At 46.2% G+C, this 17166-nt stretch overlaps 1 protein-coding gene across 1 annotated transcript; it reads right to left on the reverse strand.

The window, feature by feature from the left end:
• Nucleotides 1-1256: 1256 nt before the first annotated feature.
• Nucleotides 1257-16120, reverse strand: PIFO (primary cilia formation). The gene is made up of 7 exons (XM_053393152.1): nucleotides 15969-16120; nucleotides 13711-13881; nucleotides 12228-12370; nucleotides 11807-11905; nucleotides 10384-10523; nucleotides 9104-9221; nucleotides 1257-3416 (listed from the first exon to the last, which is right to left on the reverse strand). Exons 1-7 carry the CDS (start codon nucleotides 16000-16002, stop codon nucleotides 3345-3347), a joined length of 777 nt encoding a protein of 258 aa, XP_053249127.1. The 5' UTR covers nucleotides 16003-16120; the 3' UTR covers nucleotides 1257-3344.
• Between the last annotated feature and the right edge of the window lie 1046 nt (nucleotides 16121-17166).

Here is a 17166-nt window from a genome sequence, read left to right on the forward strand (position 1 = left end):
GTGGCTACCAACAGTCACTAAATAAAGAGATGGAATGGCATGCAAGTTTTCTCAAAGAATGTATAAACCAAGTGGGCAGTTCCTAATGATAAGAAAAAATAGATGGGAGGAAAATGAGCGGAGGAAATAAGTGACAAATGGACCTTAACAGGTGATGGGAAACACTTTACAAAGTGCTGGAGTCCACTGTGGTTTGGGTTAAACACACACACACACACACACACACACACACACACACACACACACCTACCTTTCAGGGTCAATTCAGTTTCTTCAATAAGACCTCAGGATGTAGGAGACAGCTAGTAGCAGTATTATTGTGCCAGAAAAGCATAAATTGATTTCTCCCTTATATTTTAACCCCCCCAAAGGTTTTTTAAATGGATGTTTTTAGTTTAACTGTTTTCTGGGACAACTGGGGCCCTCTCCTTTTACTCCTCTACTTCCTAGAGAGGCTTACAGCCCATCATGGATATGTTGAAGGCTGCATTCCTATGCATCCTTGGGTATGACCCCAACTGATCTCAATGGAACATACTGAATAAACCATAAAACAAGTACTACCAAGTTACTTCATAACAGGTGTGGATATGGTTGCAACAGGCTTAATTTAAGTAAACCTTGCTTGCCTCTATAGATGCCTATTAATAAATTGTAGAAAAAATATTAGAATAGTAGGAACACATAATCCAGCCCTTATCATAGGGGGAATATTCATTATTTGTATCTTATGCCTCCCAGGTCTGATGTCAGTGGTATTTGCATATATAAAGTTGGCATAAAGCTTCTTACAAAATCTACCTGAGCAGTTTAAGCAACTTGCAAACACCTAGGAGCTGCTGCAGGACAAACTGTGCTGCTGCTAGCAAACCTCTTTCATCAGAGTACTAGACATAGCGGCTTTCTTTAGCAACAGGTGAATTGTATCCCAGAAAATGGGAACTGACAGATTTGAACTCTAGTCTGCGGGTTATTGCTTCCAGATAAAACTGTGTATAGCCAAGGCAACACTAGGCCATACTCTGATGGCTTGCAGTAAACTGTGGTGCGACCAACATGAAGTCATGAAAACCTGAAGGGGAAAGATTTGCCTAGGAATATTCTATACTCTCTGGCAAGGAGTAAAAAGAGCCTATGATTCTAGACAGAATGGAGTTACACATTCCGTATCAGATTAACTGCCAATGAAATTCATACTACTTGAGTGATATGCTAATCCCTTGAAAATGAAAAACATACACACTGACCACACAGAATAATTTTCTGAATTTTATTATGCAGTAAAACAAATACATTTGGCTATTAATGACACATTACCAATTATAATAAAAAGCAAGGGACTGGATGGGTAGTAGAACATCAAGCACTATATGGCCTTATTTCACTTTGAATTTTTCTCTGTCAACTGTAAATATTTCTTCTTTGCTGTAAGGCACATGGTTTTACAGACTGTCTAATCTGGACCCTCTAGCTTGCAAGATGTATAAGGGAAGTCGTACTTAGGAACTGTAGGAAATGATATATCAGCATGTGGCTCCACTGGAATCACAAGGCTCCCACGTGAAACAGTTAAGTGTAAACAATGTTTAGAGAAATCGGGAGTTCCCAAAGGAAACTGCAAGTTCCATAAATAGGGAGGGTTATATAGATATATTGGGTTATATCCAACATTCTGCACATGCAACAGAGTTTTGTTTGTGCAATAGCATTTTCTCTCTCAGAGCACCCCCTGAACCTGCTGGGGGGGGATGAGTAAAGGAGAGGAAAAGGAAGTCCCACTGTGCAAGTGGGCCACTGCTTGTGCAGTGTTTGATATAACCCACTTTATCCTGATGCCATAGATAAGACAAGAACAGCAACAAATAGCAGGTTGTGGGCTAGCTATATACTATCTACCAGTGCTGAGTGAGAAAGCTGCAGTAGTCTATCAACATGTTTCTTATCAAGTATGTATTTCCTCCCATGTTGTAGAACAGATCAAGGAACAGATTGTATGGATGAGCCTACAGTTGTTCACAATGAAATATTCATATACCATGAGTACAAGTTTATAACATATTGCAAACACATGTTCCTAAGTAAAGTACCTGTGCCTCAGTTCAGACATAACAGGAAACCATGGTTTTTCACTTTGAGAACAAGTTAAAGAGTCTTAAGCTCACATGATCCTTCCCATCCCTCCTCTTTCATGCAAGTCAAGGAGAAGATCAAAAGCTTCCACAATTGAATTAAAAGAACAATAGTTCCTCATGATGCCAGAATTTTTGAAACTCTGGTTTGTTTAAACTCTGAATAGTGAAAACTAGCAAAATTAGAACTGTGGTTTCTGATCTCATTTTATTAATCCAAGTTTGGACATCTCAAGAAACTGGTTAGTTAAAAATATAAAGGTCTCCTCTCCACAGGCATGAAAGCAGAGAAGGAAGGAGAGATTGCACAAACCTGAGGTTCATCTAGGGAAACCATGGTTTGCTGCTTGGTATGAACCAAGCCTCTCTTTCCCCCAGCAGAGGGTCTCTTTGTGTAGGCGGTGCACTTTTCAGTGGTAAAGCAGCAAGAGTGAACAGCATTAAGAATCACCTCTCCCCTGTTGCCTACATCAAATTTCAGCCTCTGTAACTGCATTATGCAAAAGAAGAGAACATTGCATAAAAGAAAATGCAGAGATGGAAAGCAGGCACTGTTGTGCTTAGACATACATACCAGGCCACCTATCATCATATCATACACAATAACAGCAGATAAATGAGCCACATGCTTCCAGGGCCTCTTGTGATGCAAATAGCATGAGGAGGGTCAAGAAGTAAAAGGTACAGGAGATTCTGGATCTGGGAATTTCACCAGGATGTGCTGCTGCAGGCAGTAGCGACTCGTATTTGACATGGCTTTTGTGGGCACTGTGACCTCGTATCTCAAAATGTTGGCAAGATTTTCCAAAGTTGGTCTACAAATTAAAGTGAGTCAGTGACTATCTGTGCTTACAAATTCTCCAAGCCTAACTGACTGCAAACTGGGAGGACTGGCACATGCAGCAAGGAAGGAAAACTGAAGGGCTGGAATAGCTGTTGTCAACAGGCAAGAGTCAAGACACTTACATTTTAAGATACTTTTTGGCTTCACAGTTATGAGTGCTTCACATAAAATCAACAGTTTTGAACTAGGCAATAAAACTAGGAAGGTAAGAGGCATAACAAGACAGCTGTTTATGAAGCAATCTGGTAACTGAATCAGAGTAGCAAACAACTAACAAAGTCTAAATTTCCCTTAACAAACAAACAAACAAACAAACAAAGGCAAATTGGTAGTTCAAGTACACAGAAGAGGAACGACTCCAACCAGAGTAATTAATCACTGTAGTATATGCTCAGGTAGGCCACTAGGTTCCGGTGCTTCCTAAACTCTTTGTCCGAAAGCAGCTAAAACAAATACAAATATAAAATATATTCAGTGTTGTTCAAAAACCCAATAAGCACAATAAAGAAGCAAATGTTTTAGTGCAGATTTCTATCTATAGCTCCATGTCCAGAAAACAAACCGTATGAGACAAAGGAATTCCACAGAAAGAAATGTATGTTATTGTCTTCTGAAAGATCTCTTATTCCTTCCCGGGTCCTTCCCAAGCAGTCTGAGACTCCAACACCTTGTCTCTGCTCTGCCCTCTTTATACCTCAGAGGGTTCTAGGAGACCAGGGGGCGGAAGCTGGTCACAACAGGAGAGAGACCCCATTGGCTTCTTCAGCAGATTGCCTCATCTCTGCCTCTTGGCCCCCAGACTCTCCAGCCTCCACTTCTGCCTCTGATTCTGGACTGCTGCCTGCCACAGCCTCTTCCTGCTCACTAAACCCTGTTACTTCATCAGCTTCTGGCACCTACTCCTCCCAGTCTGCTCCCTCTTCTCCCTCTGACCACTCATTGTTGTCCCACCACCAATCCCCTGGTTCTGAGCCTTCACCCTTTAGGGGTTCTGTTGGGGGTTCCCCAGCTGGTGCCTCCCACCACTCTTCTGTACCCAGCCAGTTCATGACAGATACAGCCCTGAAAAAAATGGCTCTCCCTTGCTGAAATCAAGCCTGTTTGAGATTCTAACATTCTTAATCCCCAAATTGTCACAATGATCATTTAGAAAACTGTATCTGTTATGTACTGAGTTGAATAGGATCCAAACTGCAGCAGTCTGATTGGTCCTAGAACAATAGGATCCAAAAGGCAGCAGTCTGATTGGTCCTAGAACAATAGGATTCAGAATGCAGCAGTCTGATTGGTCCTAGAACAATGCAGCAGTATGATTGGTTGGCAGGAACTACCCAATCATGCTCCAGATAGAAGTGAATCCACAACCTGATTGGCTTACAGTAGAATTCCGGAATTAGCCAATCATGTGCAGCCCATTGTGTAAATAATGTATATAAAGCAGATACTTTGAGGGGACTTTCATTCATTCCTCCTCACCACTATGAGCTGAATAAAGAGCATGAAATCACTTCGCGACTCTGAGTATATTTCACTGGCGACGAGGATGGGATCCCGCTGAGCTGACTGCCACACACAGCACCGCAGCACCGCCACCTGCCGCACCGCTGCCTCGCACCGTGTATCCAGGCTTCAGCTCCGGGACACAAGGAACTCAGAATGGCAACCGACAACAGCTTCTCGCCATTCAACCCAGCATCTGGAGACTGGGAAGCGTACGCCTCCCGTTTCACCTTCCTCCTAGAAGCCAAAGGGGTCACCGACGAAGAAGACGCCAAGAAGAGGGCGATATTCTTCAGCGTCTGCGGAGAGGAGACGTTTGAAATCGCCCGGGCTCTCCTTGCGCCTGAAGACGTCGCTACTGTTCCATACAAAACAATAATGGAACAGCTGAAGGGGCACTTTTCGCCGCAGCCCTCAGTGGTGGCTCGTCGAAATGCCTTCTACGCAAAGCGGCAAGCCCCTGGGGAAACCATAACTGGGTTTGTGACCTCTCTCCGCCAAGCCGCCCGGTTCTGCAACTTCTCAGAGCTGGAGAACATGCTTCGTGACCGCCTCGTCGGTGGCCTGAAGGATGAGAAGCTGCAACGACGCCTCTACGCTAAGAAGGACCTAACGTTCCAGGTCGCTCTGGAGGAGGCCCTGGCAACGGAAGCTGCTGAGAGGTCGACACAAGAGGCACGGCCGAGCCAGCTGTCCCAACCGAGGGTCCACCACGAAGACCTCACCGACGACTCAGGATCCGACAGGGAGGAGGTGCACCGAGTACAGCAGCGCACTCAAGCAGCCCACATACCACAGCTGCCTCGACGAGAAGGAGGGAACTGCGCAAGCTGTGGAGAAAGTCACGAGAGGAGGACCTGCCGTTTCCGCAACGCAGAGTGCAGGCAGTGCAGAAAATTGGGACACATCGTCCGGGTGTGTCGGGCTCGGCCCACCCGACGCCAGGCACCAGATGACCAATCCAAGAGCCCCAGGTCCCGGGGCCCAACGCACCAAGGCAACTCGACAGAGCTCACGGACTTCCAGGTATACCAGTTGCCCCACCCCAACGTAGAGAAAATTTATGTTGACGTACAGATAGAGGGGGCCCCATGCCGCATGGAGCTTGACACGGGTTCAACTCTATCCATAATCTCGGCAAGGACCTTAAGGAAACTGTGTCCTACTGGGGGTCCCAAACTCAGGCCGGCCCCATTCACCCTCCGGGACTTCCAAAAACGTAAGGTCCCCACAATGGGGGTGGGGACCTTCAGGGTGCAATACCGAGGGCGGACGCAGCAACTGGACTTGCTTGTGGTCAAGGGCCCCTACATTAGCTTACTGGGATTGGCATGGTTTGGACCACTGGGGCTAGCCGTCACCGGGGTGAACCACACTAGCTTACAAGTGGACGTGGACGCCATATGCAAGGAATTTCCGGGGGTTTTCGATGGGAAATTGGGACAGTATACGGGCCCCCCCATTGCTCTACAGCTTGACCCCGCAGTACGACCGGTCAGGCTCAAGGCCCGCCGGGTCCCGTTCGCCCTGAAACCCCGTATAGACGAGGAATTGGACCGGCTCGTGGAGCAAGGAGTGCTGGAGCCGGTGCCTAATGCCCCCTGGGAAACCCCAATCGTCACGCCCGTCAAGCCTAATGGTTCAGTCCGCATCTGCGCAGACTACAAATGTACCATAAACAAGGCCCTCACGGCCCATGCATACCCAGTGCCAGTGGTCAGCCATGTTCTTGCCACCCTGGCTGGGTCGAAAATTTTTGGCAAGCTGGACTTGGCCCAAGCATATCAACAGCTGCCAGTAGATGAGGCCACAGCAGAGGCACAGACGATTGTGACGCACAGAGGAGCATTCAGGGTAAAGCGGCTGCAATTCGGTGTCAGCGTGGCACCAGGCATATTCCAGAATCTAATGGACTCTCTACTTAAAGGGATTCCTGGCGTCACCCCCTTCTTCGATGATGTGTTGATTGCCGGGCCCACACCAGAGGAGTTTGAGGACCGCCTCCGCACCGTTCTGCACCGTTTCCAGACGGCGGGTCTCAAGGTGAAGCGGGAAAAATGTCTACTAGGAGTGCCTCAGGTGGACTTTCTGGGATTTATGGTGGACGCAGAAGGAGTCCACCCGACTGGGGACAAGGTACGGGCCATTTGTGATGCCCCAGCGCCCAAGAACAAGACTGAACTTCAGGCCTTCTTGGGACTATTGAACTTTTACCATTCCTTCCTTCCCCACAAGGCGGCGGTAGCAGAGCCCCTACACAGACTCCTGGACAAGCGGGCCCCTTGGGTGTGGGGCCAGCGCCAGGAGGCCGCATTCCAGGCAGTCAAGGACTTGCTTGTCTCAAACTCGGTCTTGGCACACTTCGACGAGAGGCTGCCGGTGGTGCTAGCATGCGATGCCTCGCCCTATGGAATTGGCGCTGTCCTGGGACACCAACTCCCGGATGGAAGAGAGGTACCGGTGGCATACTTTTCCCAGACACTCAACGCAACCGAGCGGAACTACTCGCAAATCGACAAGGAGGGTCTGGCAATCGTGAAGGGAGTAAAAAAATTCCATGATTTCTTGTACGGGCGGCCCTTCACCGTGGTGACTGACCACAAGCCGTTGCTTGGCTTATTTGCCCCTGAAAAGCAGACCCCCCAAGTGCTGTCTCCTCGCGTCCTCAGGTGGTCAATTTTCCTTGCCAGCTACCAGTATGCACTGATTCACCGTCCGGGGAAGGCGATGGGCCATGCGGATGCCCTCAGCAGGCTACCACTACCGGAAACAGGCCCCGACCCAGCACCTGCACAAGAGGTTATGAGCCTGGAGCTGCTTCCCGACCGCCCCATTCAGGCACAAGAAGTTGCACACCATTCCAAGAAAGATAGGGTCATCTCCCGGGTCCTGGACTGGGTGTGGAGGGGATGGCCCAGCAGCAGCCCCGGGCCAGAATTCGCCGGCTACACAACCCGCAAACATGAACTGTCGGCCCACAAGGGGTGCCTGTTATGGGGAAGCAGGGTCGTTGTTCCCCAGCCCCTCCGCAAAAGGGTCCTCACAGCCCTACACGAGACACACCCAGGGGTAGTAAGAATGAAGGCCCTTGCCAGGAGTTATGTGTGGTGGCCGGGGATCGACGGAGAGATAGAGGCCTGGGTCAAACACTGCCAGGCCTGCCAAGAATCCCGCCCAGATCCCCCAAGGGCCCCAGTCCAGTCCTGGGAGTCCGCCCGAGCACCATGGTCACGCCTGCATGTGGACTTCGCTGGCCCCTTTCAGGGGAAAACATTCTTCATAGTGGTGGACTCCTACACCAAATGGCTGGAAGTCGCACTGGTACCGTCCACTTCTACGTCTGCAGCCATCCGGGTACTACGCAGGCTGTTTGCAACCCACGGGCTCCCTGACACTCTCGTCTCAGACAACGGGACTGCATTTACGTCAGGAGAATTCCAAACCTTCACAGCGCAGAACGCCATCCGCCACATCCGTTCGGCGCCATTCCATCCTGCCACCAATGGCCAAGCAGAACGCATGGTGCGGACCACCAAGGACACCCTTCGCCGCATGACGCAAGGGGATTGGGAGTACCGCCTTGCCACATTCCTTCTAGCACAGCACAGCACCCCCAGCTCAACAACTGGCCGGAGCCCCGCAGAACTACTAATGGGTCGGCGCCTTGCAATCAGATTGGACCGCATTCACCCCGATAGAGCTCAGGATGAGGTAGTGGTGGGGGAAGGCAGGAACCCCCGGACCTTCGAGGCCCAGGACCCAGTGTACGCAAAGAATTTTGGGGCAGGCCCAGCATGGGTACCCGCCACAGTCACCAGGGTCACTGGCCCCGTGTCGTACGAGGTGCTAACAGATGGGGGGCAATGCTGGCGCCGCCACTGCGACCAGATACGGCGACGATTCCCGGGAGAAAACCAGGAGGAGGAAAGGTCAGAGGAGTCCCAAGGGAACAGAGGGGCAGTGAGGCCCATAGAGCAGGAGGGGCCAGCAGGAGAGGCAGAATCAGTAAATACAGAGAGGACCTGCGAGGCCGAAAGGACACCGGAACCAGAACCACGACTGAGCGAGCCGGTTGCGCCAGACCAAATAGCCCCATCACAGCCAGCATCCTTGGAACACGAGCCAGAACCTGAACCCCGGACCAGGGAACACCCCAGGCCGCAACGCACACGTAGGCCGCCAGCGTACCTCGAGGACTATGAATGCGACCTCCCGGGCAGGACTGGAACTTAGAGGGGAGGGGTGTTATGTACTGAGTTGAATAGGATCCAAACTGCAGCAGTCTGATTGGTCCTAGAACAATAGGATCCAAAAGGCAGCAGTCTGATTGGTCCTAGAACAATAGGATTCAGAATGCAGCAGTCTGATTGGTCCTAGAACAATGCAGCAGTATGATTGGTTGGCAGGAACTACCCAATCATGCTCCAGATAGAAGTGAATCCACAACCTGATTGGCTTACAGTAGAATTCCGGAATTAGCCAATCATGTGCAGCCCATTGTGTAAATAATGTATATAAAGCAGATACTTTGAGGGGACTTTCATTCATTCCTCCTCACCACTATGAGCTGAATAAAGAGCATGAAATCACTTCGCGACTCTGAGTATATTTCAGTATCTGAATTTCATACCTCACTTCTCAGCGTTCTTTTCGCTGGCATAGGTATTAAAGACCAGTCTGGAGCCCCAAACTTCCCTGGCCAGGTGACATGCCTGTGTGGCATGCCATATGGGTCATATGTTCCAGGTCTAGAGAGAAAAGTCCTTGCATCATTTCTTCAATGAACTAATATGCTCCATTATGCTGTGCACTTTACACATTCCACATTAATACACTGAGATAATGTCTTCATATATTGTGCTTTATTCCGTCATGTTTATACTAGACTGGTAAATTTAAGAGTTATTTTTTTAAAGATGACTGTAGCTACATCTCAACAGTGATTTGGGTAAATTGCAAAAAGCAACTAAGAATAGGCAAGAGATTAGGGATCCCTGGAATTTTTTATTTCAGGGTTGTTATTTTTTTTACAAAAATGAACTTTGGCTCTCAGTGCCCATACAAAACCATGTAGGAAATAATGTCTCATGAAAATAATGTAAAATAGAGTCTGTATTAGTTGCAGCTTTTGTACCAGGGCAGTCCAACTTTCCATACCAAGTGGGCTGCAAGAGTACTTTTACACAAAACCTATGGGCCACACACTGAATTAAATTTCTATATTGTAAATTAAAGTGTTCACAATATATTTAATATTATTTAATATACACAATTGATATATTTAATTAAATATACATAATTAAATACAAGATTTAAAGATTTAACATATTTAGTTACTAAACAAATTCAGTTCACAAACAAGTATATGCACTTTTGTTTAACAATGCATGATGCAAAAAAATATTTTTAAGGCTTTAAGATGGCCTTTCTTGACTGTTGCCAAGGACTGCATGCAACTTGTGGGCTGTGGGCTGGACCACCCTGTTTTGGTTAGTAAACAAGTATAGCCCCATGTAGAGTGTATTACAGTCATCTAATATAGAGGGCATCAAAGCATGATTATAGCCAGGTTATTCTGGTCCAGGACTAGATGGTGAATCAGCTAGAGCTGGAAGTAGCCACTCTTTGCCTCTGAAGCCACCTGGGCCTCAAGTGACAATGCTGGACCAAGGAGTACCCAAAGCTCTGATCTTGCTGTTTCAGGAGGATTGCAACCCTGTCTAGAACAGCCACCTCATCAATTTCAGGGCAGGGAATCACCCACCAAAAGCACCTCCATCCTGTCAGGATTCTGCATTACATTATCAGTTTGGGTGACTATAATCCTTGGCCCCGCTTGAGCTTTCATTAAGACCTTGCTGCTCTCATCATAAGGGGAAGCTTTGTAATTCAAGAAATGAAAAATGGTACCCAGGATAAAAGTCTTTGTCCAGAAGCTTCTCAGAAAATCGTGGCATATTGCTGCAAAAAGAGACATGTGTCGGCTGGTGGCGCCTATGGTGGTCTCTGATCCATATAGACTGGTATGCAGTAGGATCAGGAGTCACATGCTATAAATGGAGCATATAAAATTAAGTTACAAGACAAATCCTCTATTAAAATATTGTTATAGAACTGGCGAGGGGGTTGCCCCGCTAAACACTAGAAACGAATAAATACTAGGATTTTGATTAACTGGGATATTAAGGTTCAGAACTGTGCCAGACAGGGAATTCTGGGAATTCCTGAGCTGGCTTATGCAAATTCTCCTGGCTGGCTATGGGGAAGAAGAGCAGGCCTGTTAGCATTATAAAAAAGGTGCTGATAGGCCATAGGAGGATCCTTTGGGCTGGGGAGCCAGATGTCAAAGGTTGCCGGGGTAACTATGTGTTTGAGGGGGCAGGAAAAGTGAGTTTGGAAGCAGGGATTCCTGGGAAGAAGACGGAAGAAGTAGGGCAGAGATCCATCTTGGAGAGGGAGGTGAAAGGGTCTCCTGCACGGTTGTGGACCATGCTGTAATTCACACACTACAGATTCATTTTGAATTGACAATCCAGGAAGAAGGTGGAGTTACATACTCATTAAATTCCACTCAGTTCATTGAGGTTTACAGCATAGTCCTAACCAGGTCTATTCAGAGTAAGTCCTACTAAACTCAATGGGTCTTACTCAATAATGTGTGTCAAAGACTGCAGCCCTAATTTCCTTTCCTGGGCAAAGGAAAGTTCAGCAAATATTGTAATTCAATGGCAATACTAAATTTCTTACATTGAAGCTGCCTTATCTTGGGTCAGTGAACTGGTCAGTGCACTGGTCCATAGTACTGTCTACTCTAACTGGCAATGGTTATCCAAGGTCTGAGCTAGAGTTCTTTTGCTCTCAGCCCTCATTCTGCATGCAAAGCATGTGTTCTGCCACCTTGAACCCTGCATGATGGAGAACAGAGAATGCCTCTTCTAAGAGGATGCTTGCTGCAATATCCCTATTTATCACTTAAAGCAAAGAATTACTGCTTTTTTCTTTAGAAAATGCTTTTTTCATCATATTTAATTAATTGCTCAATCAGCTACAACTCATACTATTTATCAATTAAGATTTCATTAGTGGCACAATACATGTAACAAATAAAGATTGCAGTTTAAGAACTGGCAAAAGCAGAGCCTTGTAGCACCTAAAGAGCATGGCTCAGGACATTTTTAAAAACCTGCTGACATCTAATTCCATAAACAGCTTACTTCAGGACAGACATGCTGAGGCCAGATTGAAATCAATGGAATTATTCCAGGACTATTGTAGAGGAAGTATAATAGACTATATAAAACACAGTACAGTAACGACTGAAAGCGGTCTTTACCTTGCTGAGTAGTCCAAAACGTGGGGTTGTTCTTGCTCCCATGGTGTAACCTTTAGTACTCTCTGGTCTGCGAGCCAATTGGTATAGAAGGTTGTCCTTCTATTAATTTTTATTTAGGAAAGAAAAGCACTTTGGTTATTACAATGCTACACATTTTATATACTTTACTATTTGTTATATTCATACATCACCCTTCTTCCAAGGAGCAGTGTACATAGTTCCTGAAACATTTAATCCTTAAAATCCTGTGAGATAGGGGCATAGGCGCCAACTTGAACAAAGTATTGAGGCACAATGCAAAGGGCAGCCCATTTTTAGACGCAGTTCCACTGAGAGTATGGGTACCAAATTTCCTTTCTTTACTTCAAAGTGAAGATACGTAAAGAGAAAATACAGCTAAATCAAATACAGTATAGTTTACCTCTGCATAGTTATAAGCTCCAGGTCCACGATCAGGATCACCTTTAATTGGCACATTCTCATTGCCTAACCGATCTGGAGGGTAAAAAATGGGGAATATTCTTCTCTCCTGACACGATCCAAATGAGTTTCGTTGCTGTGCAGCTGCAAAAACCAGGAATAGTTATGAGTGCCATTTAGAAAGAATACCATCCGACTTGCAGCATGTACTGCTACTACCGACAAATGATGGGATACAAAAATAAATAAAGGTATGGCGTGTTTTTCTGCTAATTGTACTGTCATCAGCAGTGACTTGTGAGGGGGAGCAGAAGCTACAGTGTCCTCCTAGCAGTGATGGGAGGGGATGTGGCAGCAAGATTGGGGAAGCCCCAGGTTAGTGGTGGTGACCCTGCAGATGCGCACTTCCCCTGAAATGCCCCTTGTACTGAATTCAGCCTGGGAGCCAACTGCGGTCAAAGCATATTGGAATAATGGTGGACATCTAACTTCAAATGAACAATGAAATTCCATTATCATACACAGTGGTGGAAATGTTTGAACAACTAGTAATCAATAAGAATTAAAATGGGATGTTTTATACGCAGGGATGGAAATAAACAGAAATGACAAGTGAACAGAAATGACTTCTTCAGCTCCAGGACTGAGAATTATTTTTTGTGTGATCTCTTTTCATTGTTAAATGTTAAAACATAAAGCAAGAACCACTCTGACCTTGGGGTCCTACTGAATTCTACTGGACTCACTCCCAGTAAAGTGTGTAAAAGAGGTGGACAGCTCAGCTGGTTAGAGTAGGGTGCTGATAATGCCAAGGTTGCAGGTTTGATCCCGTTATGGGACAACTGCATATTCCTGCAATGCAGGGGGCTGGACTAGATGATCCCCAGGGTCCCTTTCAACTCTACAATTCTGTGATTGCTACCCTACATTGCGTAAACATGAAAAATTTGCTGTGGCTCCAGTCATGACGAAGACTGCTCTGCATGGTCTGCTAGCATGCCCCAGAATCCTTTGCAACATGCAGCTGATTCCTGGGCAGACAACTGCAAGTTTTACAGTATCACCAGAGGGTAAAAAACCCTATTGGTTTACCACTACCGTTGGCGTGTATTTCTCATTTGGGGACTCTAAATGGCCATATGTTTAGGTTGTGTACACACTCGAAAGCACGTTCTGTAGAATTCAAATAATTCTATGTAACCCCACACAGAGTTACATTTCCCAACAACGCCAAACACACTACAGTCCCCGGAATTCTTTGAGGGAAATTATGTGCTTTCAATGTATGTGGCGTGTAACTACGGCGAAAGAAAGGGGTGGGCTAAACTGTCTCAGGGAAAGATCCCGTTTCAGCTCAGCAAAAGCTCCCTTTTCAGCAGATGCCCATTCCCCGGACGGGGGAGAAGGGAGACGTGAGCTCGCCTGGCGCACCTGGGCGACCTGCTCGCCTCACACTCGTTCTGGCCAATCCGTGCCCGCCTCACCTGAGAGCTCCCACGTCAGCTGGCGTTGTCCCATGACCAAGCTGAGGGCGCTCCTCTTGTCTGTCGAGCCTCCCTGTTGCCATGGAAATACACCGAGGTGGAATCTATTCGCAACGCCCGGAAGACCTAAGCGGTAGTACGTCATTTCGTCCGAGCTATGGTCAAAAGCTGCTGCAGGGAGAGAGGACCAGGAAAAGCACACACGTGTGTTTACTCGCCGGGCGCTGGGGAGGTTCAACCACGTGTTCCAAATATATATATTTCTAAGTGTAACTAGTGCTTATTTTATTGTAGCCATCCTAGCTCTTCTCCCATTTGCGTGCGTTTTTAATTCCTAAATTGGCCCATTTGGCTCAAGTCGTCTTCTTCTGACTGAGAGCAGAGCGAGAAAGAGAGTATACACACGTGCTGTTTTTAACAATGGTGGTGATGAGGGAGGATGTATCTTATAGGTAGGAGGCTCCAATCTCGGACCTGCATTCAGTTACAGGGCTTACCCCGGAGCATGGGAAGTAGTGCTGAAAAGTAGAAGGAGCTTGGACTACGACTCCTATCACCCCTGAGCATTGGCTAAGCTGTGTGGGAATGGTGAGAGTTGTAGTCCTACAATAGCGAGGGACCCAAGGTTGTAGACAGGTGCAGCCAGAACGAACCTGTTCTCCTTGATCAAAACAAATTGGTGATGGAGGGGCAGTACCACCTTATGCATCATAGAGGAAAGGTATAATAAACAAGTTATGCTGCTTGTTGAACTAGAGCTTAATCAAGTCAGGTTTTTTTCTCTTCTAATTTCTGAATGATTTATGGGTTGGCTCAAATGCTTGCATTAGTCAAATTGCTTTAATTTAGTTTAATTTAATTTAATTAATAAAAATACCTCTTCTCCCAGGCCTTTGACTAATTAAACAATCTATGGCCTTTAATGATTCATCCTGTGTGTGCACAGGATGGGTATTCTTTTCGTTTGCTTCTATGGTATGTATTTTTGTGTTTTGATATTGTAAACCAACTTTTGATCCTCAGGTGAAGGCTGCTGTAGAAATTTAAGAAATAAATACACTTAAGCTGGGATACCACTTCAAGAGCAGCAGATTGGTGCTAAGTGCTATGCAGCTGGAGAACACTTCCTTCCATTGCTAAGATGCTGTAGGGAAAGAAGTCAGTAATGCTACTTTAATTATATTAAAAATGGTGAGAGGGACTTATTTATTTGTTTACCATCATTAGTGTGCCTGGTATTTTGCAGAGTGCAAAAGGACAGATCCTTGCCCTGTGGAGCTTACAGTCTCACAGTCTTGACGGAAGGGAAGGAAGTGGAGGCAGGGCTAAAGAGGGTAAGAATATGTACTTAGGCTTGGTTGTTGTAGGGCATGGGGACTAAAGTCTTTTCAGACCAATGCCATGATCAGTACTGTGTGGCATGTGCACCTTTTTTAGTCACTCTTGATCATTAAGCATTTTTGAGACTTAATGGGTTCTGCTGCCTCACACACCTTTTTGCTTTGTTCCCTTGCCTGCTTCTCCTTTTTGATGGTGCTAATGCACCATAGTGACCTCTACAGCCCTGTTGCTTGATGACTGAAAATTATGGAGTCAGGCGTTTTTAAAAATTACAAAATGGTAAAGAACCTCAGGACCCCAAAGTCCAGTCAAAGGTGACTATGGGGTTGGGGCACTCATCTCGTTTGTCCACAGACAGCTTTCCAGGACAGACCTTTATAAGTACAGTGGTACCTCGGGTTAAGAACTTAATTCGTTCTGGAGGTCTGTTCTTAACCTGAAACTGTTCTTAACCTGAGGTACCACTTAAGCTAATGGGGACTCCCGCTGCCACCGCACGATTTCTGTTTTCATCCTGAAGCTAAGTTCTTAACCTGAGGTACTATTTCTGGGTTAGTGGAGTCTGTAACCTGAAGCATCTGTAACCCGAGGTACCACTGTAGTCTAGCCTGCCATTATGTTGTTTGCCACAACACTGCCTGCTGACTCTCCCTTGTCCTACTATTCCTAGTCATTTGCCAATCCCTGACTCATCTTTGCACCATTCTCTTGCAGATCCTTTGTTCAGGACTGCTTAACTTTTATGTACAGCACCTAGGACACTGTTGGCACTTGATGAATGTCACATTGAGATAGGTGGGCCTGAGTATGAACTCTGAAATATTAAGTGGTATGAACTCACACAGATGATAAATTCTAAATAGATTATACTAACTAACAGCATGTACCCGGCAAAACCCCCACAAAAACTGGCTTACCTGGCCATACATTTGAACCTGACTTCAGTGGCATGGTAGAGCATAAATCTAACAGGGAAGGATAAAAGTAGCTGATCTCTTTCCCCCTCTCAAATAACAGAACTGTGGTTCTTTTCAGGGACAGCCAAGTCTGACATCATACATACTATAGAACTGTAACCCTTGGATCGCTTTGGTCTAATTATGACATAACAGTCTACATCAGGGGTCAACAACCTTTTTCAGCCGTGGGCCGGTCCACCGTCCCTCAGACCATGTGGTGGGCTGGACTATATTTTTTGGGGGGAAATGAACGAATTCCTATGCCCCACAAATAACCCAGAAATGCATTTTAAATAAAAGCACACATTCTGCTCATGTAAAAATATGCTGATTCCCAGACCGTCCACGGGCCGGATTGAGAAGGCAATTGGGCTGCATCCGGCCCACGGGCCCTAGGTTGCCTACTTCTGGTCTGCATCATTTTTATAAAACAGTGGAGGGGTAGTGTCATCAGGGCACAACTTCTCTATGGAAGAAGCTGTTTCTTTTATAGTCATGAGACATATTTGGCATGATGTGGAGTCTCTGTTTTCTAGAGCATTGATCTTCAGTTGTGGGTTGGACCCAATATTGCATCCCAAGGTGCTTTAATGTGGGACATATCAGCAGTGCTACCACCAGACAAATATATGGCATTAAATAAATGATTCCGCAAATGCATTTCTGGGTTATAGGTGAGCCCGAAAAAGTAGAAGACTACAGTTCTAGAGTATGAGTTACAGCACAGTATTCCTCACTTGAGTTTGAGGGGCCTTACCAGTTGAATCAATCTTATACTCAGCTGAGTAGGGGATTGCAGCTATACACGGTTGCCAAAACATTTCCTCCATCGCTGCACCCTTTTGGGGAATGACCACAGTTTCCAGTTTCCATCATTCCTGGAGAATCAGGTTTCCCCTTCAGATGCCCTGTGCCATCCAAGATGACTCAACTTTCAGACCTCTGCTCTTCGATCATGATGGTAAGTGTAAAGGATGATGAACATATACTGTATACAAGCAGAATTGCTGCAGAATGTTTTTCCACAGCTTAATTCTGTGCTGGCCATGATGTTCACAAAGGCACCAAACTAGGCAAATGACAGGCTATGCTTTGGATGCTGCTGAAGCAATGTATTAATTATATTTAAGTGTCCTTTTCATTAAACACAAAATTA

The sequence above is a fragment of the Podarcis raffonei genome, chromosome 6 (assembly GCF_027172205.1).
Source record: "Podarcis raffonei isolate rPodRaf1 chromosome 6, rPodRaf1.pri, whole genome shotgun sequence".
In the NCBI taxonomy this organism is placed as follows: Eukaryota; Metazoa; Chordata; class Lepidosauria; order Squamata; family Lacertidae; genus Podarcis; species Podarcis raffonei.

What these genes read in the sequence shown, in the direction of transcription:
- PIFO (XM_053393152.1), bottom strand. Translation starts at nt 16,002, where the DNA reads ATGCCACTGAAGTCAGGTTCAAATGTATGGCCAG. An exon ending in AGGTTCAAATGTATGGCCAG is followed by an intron (nt 13,882 to 15,968) that starts GTAAGCCAGTTT and finishes CTCTCCCTGCAG; the next exon opens with CAGCTTTTGACCATAGCTCG. An exon ending in AAAGAACGCTGAGAAGTGAG is followed by an intron (nt 3,417 to 9,103) that starts GTATGAAATTCA and finishes TATTTGTTTTAG; the next exon opens with CTGCTTTCGGACAAAGAGTT.